Source organism: Ctenopharyngodon idella, chromosome 20 (assembly GCF_019924925.1).
Source record: "Ctenopharyngodon idella isolate HZGC_01 chromosome 20, HZGC01, whole genome shotgun sequence".
Lineage (NCBI taxonomy): Eukaryota > Metazoa > Chordata > Actinopteri > Cypriniformes > Xenocyprididae > Ctenopharyngodon > Ctenopharyngodon idella.
Window position 1 is genome coordinate 21,868,925 of NC_067239.1, and position 12,411 is coordinate 21,881,335.

Here is a 12,411-nt window from a genome sequence, read left to right on the forward strand (position 1 = left end):
CAAAAAACAAAAGACCAACGATAAAAAAGAAAGAACGCTACAAGTAAAAATCCTCTAACAGATGCGTAAAATGTAGAACCAGTCGATGAAATCCCACCCGCCTCAGCAGCCCATCAATACAGTTCACATCATGAGCTGACGATTGGTATCCCTCTACCAGTTGACAGGCAGAGCATGGAGCCAATCAATAGTGGATGCCTGCATAGAGGAAATGATTGCTGCTGTTTTCCCACCTGGTAAGAACCGAAACCCTTGACATTGGAGTTAACAAGAGCCAAACACCTCCAGAGCAAAGCTGCCTTTGCTACAACACTCATTACAAGCAGTGCTGCTTAATACAGACACTAAATCAGGTACAAAACTAGTACGTGTATTTGCCTTACAAACAAATGATTGCAAACAGCACATGCTTATTTACGCACACCTGATTAATCATAAGTATTGATCTCCACACGCACAAACATTTCTCCATCATGTTTGGCCGTAAGAACCAAACAGCCAGGCAGCCCTCAGACAAACGGATCTCACACCCTTTTATTAAACTGGATCTACTTTCAATCTGCTCCTAGGCACCTCCCGTCTTCCTTCCCTCACTTCACATGTCAAAGCTCTCTCAGAGCAGCCCTCTCTCCTTGCTTTAACCTCTGTCCTGACAGAGTGATGTATCTCCCGCTCTGCACCACTTCTTGAAACAGGCTGTGCCTACAGCTGAGTGATGGTTGTCATAATGGTCATACAGTGGGGACAAAAAGTTTAAGACTAGAGATAGACCTAAATTAAAATTCTTGTCTGAAAAAGAAAATTCTGGAAATACAGGGCCGAAAAACCGAGACAAAAATTTGGATGCAGATTTCTTGCTCGTATCCAAGATAAATCAATCAATCACTGTCATCTCTTACATGTGTTTTGTTCAACTAATGACGTATTACTCACCTTCCTGAACAAGTGCTCACCCGAGTCAGACTTGCTTTCATATTCACGCGAATCGTGCCACAGTTCCAGTGCAACTGAACTCAGACCACCTTCTACAGGTAGTCTCGGGTCCGGTACCCCGGTGCACTCCCGGGTCCCACATGACAGCTTTCACATTACCAATTTCGAACTAAACTGCCAGTGCGAAAGCACCCTAAATATACAAATATTTTTCGAACTGATTATACTCGTTCTTTTTTCAAATGGCATTACTACCGAAAGATCTAGGCTCCAATTACTTTTAAATTTAGATAATATAAAATATGTAAAATATATAAAATATATATATATATAAAAAATAGATGACTTTCGTACAATAAGCACGTTTTACTTTAAATTCATTTTTTAATTTAGCTTTTTAGTCAAATCTTAAGCTGAATATATAATTTATAACAACAAAAAAATGTTAATTAAATGACAAGAATGCAAATGAAATGCAAATTGGACCCCACCGCAGCTGTAACTTTCAGTAAAATAAAAAGCAATTGTGCAAAAATGAGGACATTTTTAAGTTTTTTAGATGGACGAAAAGAAAGGAAGGAAGGAAGGAAGGAAGGAAGAAGACAGATGAAAGATAGAGGAAAGAAAGACAGACAGATGAAAGACAGACGAACAAAAGAAAGAAAGAAAGAAAGACAGAAAGAAAGAAAGAAAGAAAGAAAGAAAGAAAGATGGATGAAAGACAGAGGAAAGAAAGAAAGAGACAAAAGACAGACGAAAGACGGACGAAAGATGGAAGAAAGATGGACAGAAAGAAAAAAGACAAACGAAAGACAGACGACAGATGAAAGACAGACGAAAGACAAACAAAAAGCAAACAAAGAAAAAAGACAAACGAAAGACAGACGACAGATGAAAAAGACAGACGAAAGAGACGAAAGAGACGAAAGAGACGAAAGACAGACGAAAGACAGACGAAAGACAGACAGACAGAAAGAAAGAAAGAAGAAAAATAGAGGAAAGAAAGACAGACGAAAAACGGACGACAGACGAACGAAAGACAGACGAAAGACAAAAAAAGACAAAGAAAAAAGACAGACGAAAGACGGACGAAAGATGAAAGAAAGACAGACGAAAGATGAAAGAAAGACGGACGAAAGATGAAAGAAAGACAGACAAAAGAAAGGACAAAAGGACGAAAGAAAGAAAGAAAGAAAGAAAGAAAGAAAGAAAGAAAGAAAGAAAGAAACAAAGAGGGGTTCAGAAGCTCAGTCTGGTCTCATAATGGTTCAGATATCTCTCCATTAGGAGCCCACAGTAGACAGATACACTGTTATCATTTGATCTCACCACACTAACAGCCCTCTGGGACAGCAGTAACTGTCACTCTGGAAGGAAGCAAATCTTCTCTGAGTCAGATGTGCATCTGTATGTGTATTTGATGAAGTTGTTTGTTTTTCAGCCGAGTAAGGTGTCAGTCAAGCGAAAGTGCAAAAGAAAACGATGTGCTTTGATACGTGTTTGAGTGTCAGCCTCTATCAGTGCGTGCGCTCGTGTACCTGGCGGGAATTGCTTTCTATGTCCTGTGCCCTGGTCAGATACCACTCAGTCAGCAGTGTGATAGAGGGTTTGGCGCTACGAAACCTCTCCAGTTCTGGCTGTTCTTCATACAAGAAGTGACAGTCATCCACTGGGCTGTGCTCCACCACTCCTCTAAAGAAAAGAATGCACACAATCATCAGTGATAAACAAAGATTTCAAAAACCAGATCACAAGCACTGATGTGATCTTACCTGCACTCAGGAACTTCACACCAGTCTAGCTCTCTGTGTCGACTCTCCTCCCAAGGAATCAAAGCCAAATTACCCTTCTTATCCACACTAGGAAGAAAGAGAGAATAAAAGAACAAAGGAATGAACCAACAAAAAGATTATTATCAGTAACTAAGCAAGAAATTTAAACAACAAATGCTAATTCTGAAGAATTCAAAACATTAGAAGATGACCAAATGTATATAAAATAAATAAAATAAAAATAATAATAAAATATCTAATCTAGAAAATAAAATATTCAAATCTAAGAAAACTACAAAAATACTGTCAAATGTCTGTCTCCGCTGCACATTTATCAACCTGGCTAATATATCACTATATACAAGACTCTAAACCTTCTACAACAGAGTCGGTAAAAAAAAAAGGCTAAAAGAAAACTTCATTTGGCTGTGTTTCTTTCCAGCAGAGACAGCAGATGGCGAGAGACCACTGGTACAGCGAGGGTCCTGCAGCAGTGCTGTTAGCGCTCACAGGCCGGGGAGACTCGGAAACCGGCCTCCAGCTGCTGAGCCGTGATGGATGTTCACTGCAGAGGCGACTGACCTCCATAAGAGAGAATGGGCGGAAGGAGGGCGACCGAATCCAATACACTAAATCTATTCTGTCACCCCCATTACTGGAACATTAGGGGGGGGGGGGGAGAGTTACAAATGCCTTTACTCTGTGTGTCTCTCTCTCTTAACACACACAAACCTGTCCACTAAATCAGCATACTCCCATACAAACACACACACACACAAACCAAAGCGTGTATAACCACCTACCTAACAAAAACATTGCAATGTTACAATATGTACAAAACAGAGCAACACAAGCTCTCACCAAGTCCCCACATCAGTTTATGCGTAGGTGTAAAGCTATTGCCTGTTTCCTCTGTTTTGATACTTTTCATGTATATATTTAGTGCGAGCAATTACATCAGTCTTTCATGTCTGAGTTCTGAAGGCGTCAAAAGAGACGGTGCACTTTATAGTGTCATCGGCGAAAAAGATCTGCACGAAATCCCTAAGGATGTTTTACCCGACGCCACAAAAGCATTCACCATATTAGCACCTTCAAATCTGCAAAATCTCATTTCTTCTATCTTCCTCAACTATGTGTTGAAATGGAAATTAAAGCAAAACTGAAGTCTATTTAAATACTGCTGTCAAAAGAAAGTAATTATGACAAATCATTCATGTAATATTACGGATGTTACGTACAGCTGCCTGCCACTTGTGATTAATTGCTCCTTAAATACACATCTAACTAAACTAAGTTTCTACACTAAACCACTTTTCCTTATTTCAGGGGGGGGGGGAGAGAAATGGCACTGAAAGCAGTAGTGAAGCACAAAAGTAAAAGTGTAAGGATGAACTTGCCGGTCACTCAGGATGTTGCTGGTAACAGAGAGGTCAGTGATTCAATCTCAGTGGCTGTCTTGGGATATCTGATGTTTGACATTTAAGACATCTGAGCTCAAGACTTGTCTGCTCTTATATATAATGGCTGTGTTACACATTGTTCTAGACTCAAATATCCAAGGTCTTTCGGAGTAAGGGCAGAAAACTCTGTCCTGCAGATGTAGTCCCTGACTTTTATCACCTCCTCTCTTCAGGATATGGCTAGAAATCGCTCTTTTTAAAAGGAGCTGAAAACTCACCAGGAAAAATTACAGCTGTGAATCTATCAAATGTACTGGAAATGTAAACAAGGAACCAGATTTGAATCAGCAATAATATGTAATAAATAAGGGTGTAACGGTACACGTATTCGTACTGAACCGTTTCCATACAGGGCTTTCGGTACGGTGCAACATTAAGGTCTCCTGTTTGGGAACCTTTCGGTTTCCTGGTGAATTACGACAACGGACAAAGACAGGCGGACGAAAGCAGTATGCTACACGAAGAATAGAGTTGTAGCCTAACCACCAATAATAGCAATGAGCTCTGCGTTTTGTTACCTTCGATAATCCTTCAAATTCTGTCTACGAAATCACGAAATTCAAACAGAAAATGCCGTTTTGACCCGCTTTGATGTGGCGTGACAGACCTCTGTATAGGCGCCTCAGTTCAACCGGCAGCGCGGAGCGTGAGTCAACGCGATCGTCTCTTCCTCTTTAATACTAGATGCAGAATAAACATGAATAAACATCTGAAGGTATGTTGAAAGATACAGTACTTACTGAAACGGTCATATCTCGTGTAATCGCTTAATCAGTGTTTAACCGCGGAAAGACATTACAATAAAACAGCTTGTAAACAATGTCACGTAGCATTTACCTCAGAAAAGCCAGAGTGTCCACACCTTGTTAGTTCGCCAGAGAAATGAACTCTTTCGCTTAATATATGCACTATATTAGCCTATATATTCATTATATTTTACTTAACCTGTGAGTGATGTCTTGATTATTTAATGTATGTTTAAATAAATCTGTTGTGAAAATGACAGCCACTGTGTATAAATGATTATATTTCAAAAATGAATTGGAGTAAAACATGATTTAGAAGTTAATGCAAAAACTGCCTTGTTTGCATACAATTTGTTATTTGAGTGTTGATTATTATATCTAAAAATAAATAGCAATTGAATTTAGTTTGGGCTCTGTTGTTAACCTTTAATATTATAGTAGCATAATGTTCAAGTAAGGGCTCCCCACCTGCTGTACCGAATCGTGACTTAAAACCGAGGTACATACCAATCCTTGAGTTTTGTGTACCGTTACACCCCTAGTATTAAACTAAAAATATATCTTTCACTAGTTTGAGCTTCAATAATAATCAAATTAAAACAGAAATGCACATCACTTCTATTAAATGTCCAATGTTGGTTTGAGTAGAGCTGCACGATTAATCGTTAAACAATCGCAATCTCGACTCAAACAAACATGCTATCTCATTCATAAATGACAATGGTCTGACAGAGAGAGCAGTTAGTCTATCTAGATATGAAACAGCTAAAAGTTTATAGTTGGGATATAAACACTGATTTATACGGTAGCGATCAAAATAGAGCAGATCGCCTTTTGAAAGTAACTTGGCGCTTCAAATAGCGATTGTATCGATTACATCCTAATGTCACTAGGTGGCGACAAATGAGCGTTAAAATGTATTTGTTGTTGAATTATTCGTTCAAGAGATTTGTTCAAAAATGCAGATTCATCCAGTAATGAAACAAGTCAAGTATTTATGAGGGAGTCATTGAATCATTCATTCAAACGGATTTTTTAAAATTAATTCATTCAAATGAATTAAACATTTTTAAATAGACTGCAGCAATTACCTCTTTCCCCGCCAAACACAGAATTTTCCGTTATTTATGAGGAAATGCTTCCCTGACAAACACAGAATTTTCTGTGTTTTCATGTTTTCACTGTTAAGGCCAATTCACACTGCACAGACAAACACCAACAAACACGTTTGTTGGGTTTTGTCTGATCAGTGCATTTCCCCTGTTGGAGTTGGTTGGAGTTTGTTTTCACCTGACTGATGTTTAATCAGTGTTTGTTGGGGTCTGTTGGGGCAGTGTGAAGTTATTTTTCATAAAATTGTCTGTAAAAACTTGTTTGTTGGTGTTGGTTGGCGTTTGTCTGTGCGGTGTGAATTGGGGTTTATACACTCGGGGGCGCTATTACGCATCTTCCAAACAAAAACACAGACGAGACGCAGAAATCTGCAGAGCGATCTTATATGTAAGCAGATGCATATGAAAAATAATGCGAATATCAACAATAAACAGCATATAAATGAAAATTGCCTAATGTTACAGAGGGAAATGCTAATCCAGGAAGTGGAATAGGACGGTGAGGCTTTGGAGGTGTTAAAATGCGGTTTTCTCAGCTGGCGGGGAAAGACTTAACATTTTGTCAGTATTACTGTTTCTCAATATTACTGTTTTTACTGTATTTTTTTATTAAATGTATCTCTGGTGAGCATAACTTCTTTTAAAAACATTTAAAACAATCTTACCAACCCCAAACTTTTGAACAGTACTAGTGTACACATCCCTTAAGGAAGGTGAGCAGCACTTATTTTTAGCTCAGCGTCTGCAGGTAACCTCACAGCCTGCAGTTATTTCATAATCTTAAGGTCTCAAAGACTAAAGCGCATATGGATAAAGTTCACTGCAAAATGTCTCATTTACATAACCAACCTGCTTTAAACTAGCTCCTCATTCGGTCATACAGCAAACAGTACCTAATAACCTCTTTCAGTGGACCAGTCATCTAAAAATGACCTTTTCCCATTAGGCTCTTTCAAAAAGATTTATGTGGGTTTTGTTTATCCTGTTCACAGAAGATCGGTATTCTCTAATAAGTAATTCTTACCCCGCCTTAGGCAGAAGGTCGGAATACTCGTGAGGAGAGGTGGTTTCTGGGAAATTGCAAAGAATGGCAAGCCGGTGCTGAAGCAGCTCTGAGCCGTGGTAAGTGAAGAGAATGTCCAACGCCTGCACGTTACTCTCCTGGGAGAGAAAGAGACGAGATGAGAGGAACACGATTGATAGAGATAATTAATTAATAGACGATTTATGAGACAGAACTAACTATGGACAGCTTTATGCTCTGCAGCAATATTTCCCACATTACAAACCCCCAGAAGCCTTTGCATTGGGCAGGTGACCATATTTCAAACATATACACTTTAAAATACTCTCAGAATATGGGGGGAATCCATATTTTACACCACACGCTACTGAGAGCGCACACACTTGAACAGCGAAATGGTGACTATAACTCACACCGCGGGACCCTGCTACAGACGCTCGCGCTCACACTCACGTCATGAACAGAGAACAAAGGAAGAGAGATTTACCCTTGCGTACGTTCTTGCTGACAGAACAATATTCTGATTGCGGAACTTCTTGAAAAACTCAGCATCAAATCGCTGCTCTGCCGCATGAGGTCCACCAAGAATCTCCTGCAGGAAATACAAGAGTGATGAGGAAGAGACAGAGAGAAAGAAAGCAAAACAAACATGAGAGTTCAGGAGAGGGTCTCACGCGTGTATGTCTGAGGTAAATCCTCCCAGTCCACACTGCTGACATTTATCGCTTTGACATTTACAATTACAGCCTTTAAGTCGACAGGGCTGCCGCGTGTACGTGTGTGCACGTGTGTGTTTAATGTCTCAGAGGTCTGGTTACATTCAGAACTATTCCCATAGAAATCAATTACACATGAAAACCCTGACAAAGGCCATCCATCACATTTCGAGCTGGACATTAACTATGCAATAGGATGAAACAGAAGACACACTCCTGCTGATGACTTTTTCAAAATGGAAAAAAACCATTACAATATGAACACATATGAACGCACACATTGATCATTTTATTCATAAAAGGGTGAGCGGAAGTTTTTTAGATGATTTAAATGACTTTCTAAATCATAGTCACAACATTTGTTGTGGGTTTATGGTTTCAGAATACTTTAGGTTTGCATCATTTTTTATCAGTTTATAATTTATCAACATTTTCTGCAAAATAGTCATATTTGTCATAGTGTAGGTTAAAATTATTCCCTCTGATCCCTAGAATTAAGTAGGCTGTTTTTGTTACTGTGCCTTTAAGACTTCTATATGGAAATTATATATGGTTATAATTGGCTAACCTCCACATACCAGCATAAATCACATCAAGGGATTAGAATGACAGCTGCTGAATACTAAATAGGTGTTGACAGCATAAAAAATTAACTCTCAGCCAAAAGTGTGGGAATTGAGAAATGTATTGAACAAATATTTTTTCCAGGCATGAAACTATGAATCTGTGACACTTTTACAAGGGAGATAAAGATATATATATATATATATATATATATATATATATATATATATATATATATATATATATATATATATATATATATACACACACACACACACACACACACACATACATATACAGTATATACATATAAACATATACATATATATATTTAATTATTCAGACACTTTGACCTGACCATGTTTTGCTTAAGTGTTATCTGACATATATATATTATATATATACACATACATACATACACGTATATTATGTATATATACGTATATTATCTCCCTTGTAAAAGTGTCACAGTAATATATACTGGCTATACAAAACAAATCTCTCTCAAAAAAAAAAAGAAACACTCATATTGATGGCTTAATACAAGTAACAGCTCACAAGTTTCTTTCCAGTTAAAATATCAAAAAGCCTGTGAAAAAAGAAATTTAGTTGAGAACCAACATTGAATAAGATACTAAAATTGAGTCAATTTAGCAGATTTTTTTATTTTTTTATTTTAAGTACATACAAAAAAAAAATGTGAAAAGTACAACTATATTCGGAATACAATCTCTGAAAACAAGTCTATCTTATGCAGTGCTTCTCAAGTCAATTTATCTTTTTCTACAGATTTTTTTCCTGAAAAACAAGTCCAAAAAGACTAATTAAAACCATTCTTAATTAAAGAGTTAAGAAGTCTTTTTTTGTTGTGTGTGTTGCCACAGAGTTTTGAAGTGGGAAAAAAAAAGCATCCTTGATAAACTATCAGAGCGATAAGTGTTATTTTGGAGTATGGGTACTGATATGTAAATTAGGGTAGTATAAGGTGGTTAATATGTAAATTAGGTAGGTTAACGTGATGCAATTAAAATTATGATTTTTGAATGAGCCGCTTTTGCAGATTAGTTTTAATGTTTGGACCGGGGAGGAAGCTTTGCATTGTGAAAGTTGTCTACATTAAGCAAGGGAAATACTGTTTTCCATTATATGTCCCTTTAAATTAATCCCTTTTAAAGCCAAATTCTGGAAGTTTAAAGCTTTATTCAATACAAGTAAGTACAAGTTTGGAGAGTGTTACCTCATAAGTGGCCAAGCGGTCCAGATAGCAGAGAAGCTTCAGTCTACTTCTGCAGAGCTCCTTCTGCTCTAGAGTCAGTCTGGAAGAACATGACATCAACAGGATTAAACATGCAAACACAATCTTATCTGGGGCTTATCGGCATGCATCCACTTCAGAGAGCCGCCACTAATATCCATGAAAACGGTGGAATGAAATAAAGCTTCGTACACTCTGGGGGAGGGGGTGGAGGGTTTGACAGACATGTATGTAGAGGCTTACAGATATAATGAAAGGCATTACAAGGAAATACGGATGAATGGGACGATTTGAGACTGAAGGAAAAAGCGGACGAAACAGAGGGAGAACAGTGCTGAAAGGGTAGTGAGCCATTATAGACCCAGATTAGGTCATCAAAGACAGGCTAATGTGAGGCGACCGCTGCCTGATTGCCTGGATGCCCATGCGAGCGCGCGCGTGTATCAGTCAGCGTGAAAATCCACAGAAGGCAATTACAATCTCATCTCATTCTCCCTGCATTACTGCGGAAACCTGAGCATCCCGTTGTATGCGAATGAGACCCGCACACACGCATAGATCATTGGACTGGGGGAGAATATTGAACTGCAGGATGTTATCACAATGCAAACATGATAAAAGAAGATTGAAAGAATAGCCTATGCATAAACACACTCGCATGTGAACGCTTAGCGCACTTCTTTTGCCGGCCTCCAAACGCAAAAGCAATTCTATTTCAGGCATACTGATTGTAATGAAACTAAAGCAGAATTAAATGCTGTGTCAAGGGTTTATGAATGGCTTGAATGTAGAAGAAGCATTTTAAAAGCACACAGCATTGCCACGCAGCTGTCAGTTCACTTAACAACTAGTGTGCTGAAGGTCGCTCATCTTTAAAGTGTCAAAACGTAACATTATTGACAACATCAAACTTGAAAAAGAAAAAGAAAAACTATTACAACCATTTAAGGACTTGCTAAATGTCATGATTGCATAGCAGTCTATTTTAGAGAGGAGAAAAGGAATTGGCTATTGATTTGTCGCAGGATAAAATGTAGTTATGAAAAGGTGCACTGGTTTGAAATTACTAACATTCTTTACTGAATACACAACAGTTTAATGCCTTTAATACTTTTTGTTTTAAATTCAGACCAATTTTCCAGCAAAACAAAGATTAAAAAGTCATTTAATAGTGGAGTTTAATCACAGAAACAGTTTGAAACACTACATCAATACAGCAATTAACAAGACACATGCTAATTGACATCAAAATCTAAGGTGGCACTGATGCGATGCATCATTTCATTTCAAGCAACACAGCATTTTTGCCTCAAAGCCCACTTAACTTGTGAGTTTGAGACTCTTGAGTCTTTTTAGCCTCAAATTTAAGACAATAAAACTTTATATGCTATATAAGATATTTAAAGCTTTTTAATTTGAATTAATATATACAATGCTAATTTAACTAAGGTTAAATGATAGCTAGAAAAAGTGTTAGCCTAAATAAATTGGGAGAAATGGTCAGAGAGAGAGAGACTAATAAACAAAGGATAAATCAAGAGACCAATCACAATTCAGCATGCAAATTGTTGTAAAAAACAAAACAAAAAAAAACAAAGAAACAACCAATCACAGATAAACAGGTAAATATGAAAACTGTAATGGTCCTAATACTGAGCCCTGAGGGATGCCGGTAGAAACCCAATATCAGACCTGTATTCCCCTAAAGCAACAAACTGTCTGCGTCTGGTCAAATAGGATCTAAACCAGTTTAGGATGGTGCCAGAAATACCAAAAACTGTTTCAAGGCGATTCAGTAAGAGTATGATCGACTGTGTCGAAAGTGGCACTAATGTCTAAGAGAATAAGAACAGTGGGGGATCCAGCATCAAAGGCCAAAAGACATTAGTCACTTTAACCAGGGCCATTTCAGAGCTATGAAATTTTCCAAAACCAGATTGAAGTTGCTCAAAAAGATTACTAACCGAAAGATGATTTTGCAACTGTAAAGCTACAACTCATTTTAAAATTTTAGCCAGAAAAGAAAGATTTGATATAGGTCAATAGTTATTTGAATTATCCAAATCTAAGTTGCGCTTCTTGAGGACCCGGGGTAACAGCAGCAATTTTTAATGCAGCTGGAAAAAAACCAGTACTGAAGGATTCGTTAAATTTGTTAAAGGATTAGTTCACTTTTAAAGGAAAATTACCCCAAGCTTTACTCACCCTCAAGCCATCCTAGGTGTATATGACTTTCTTCTTTCTGATGAACACAATCAGAGAAATATTAATAAATATCCTGACGCATTCTAGCTTTATAATGGCAGTGAGCAGGATCAACGAGTATGAGCTGAAGAAAGTGCCTCCATCCACCAGACCACCTTCCGTATTCAAATTCCGAAAAAAACTGGCGTCGCATCAGTTAAACTTGAATAGGGAAGGCGTAGGACGTAGCGTAAGCTTTTTGAACTGCAAGAGTTTTACACTTTCTTCGTAAGTAGAATACTGAAAGCAGTCTGGCGGAAGCTAGATATTTTACTTCATAACTTGTTAAATACGGATTTTTTTTTTTTTACACAAACGCATCGCTTCACTTCAGAAGGCCTTTATTTACCCCCCGGAGCCGTGTGGAGTACGTTTATGATGGATGGATGTGGATGGAAGCACTTTCTTAAGCTCATACTCGTTGATCCCATTCACTGCCATTATAAAGCTTGGATGCATCAGGATATTTATTAAATATATCCCCGACTGTGTTAATCAGAAAGAAGAAAGTCATATACAAGCCATATATGGCTTGAGGGTGAGTAAAGCTTGGGGTAATTTTCATTTGAAAGTGAACTAATC

At 37.9% G+C, this 12,411-nt stretch overlaps 1 protein-coding gene across 2 annotated transcripts in view; it reads right to left on the reverse strand.

Moving 5' to 3' along the window:
- nbas (NBAS subunit of NRZ tethering complex) overlaps nt 1-12,411 on the reverse strand; it is a 175,149-nt gene that overhangs the window by 137,268 nt on the left and 25,470 nt on the right. For both annotated transcript variants that reach the window (XM_051874425.1, XM_051874424.1), the window contains exons 19-23: nt 9,568-9,646; nt 7,538-7,642; nt 7,051-7,187; nt 2,706-2,792; nt 2,472-2,625 (exon numbers count right to left, since the gene is read on the reverse strand). In XM_051874425.1, the coding sequence (XP_051730385.1) occupies nt 2,472-2,625; nt 2,706-2,792; nt 7,051-7,187; nt 7,538-7,642; nt 9,568-9,646 (562 nt within the window). The remainder of the gene's footprint in view (nt 1-2,471; nt 2,626-2,705; nt 2,793-7,050; nt 7,188-7,537; nt 7,643-9,567; nt 9,647-12,411) is intronic.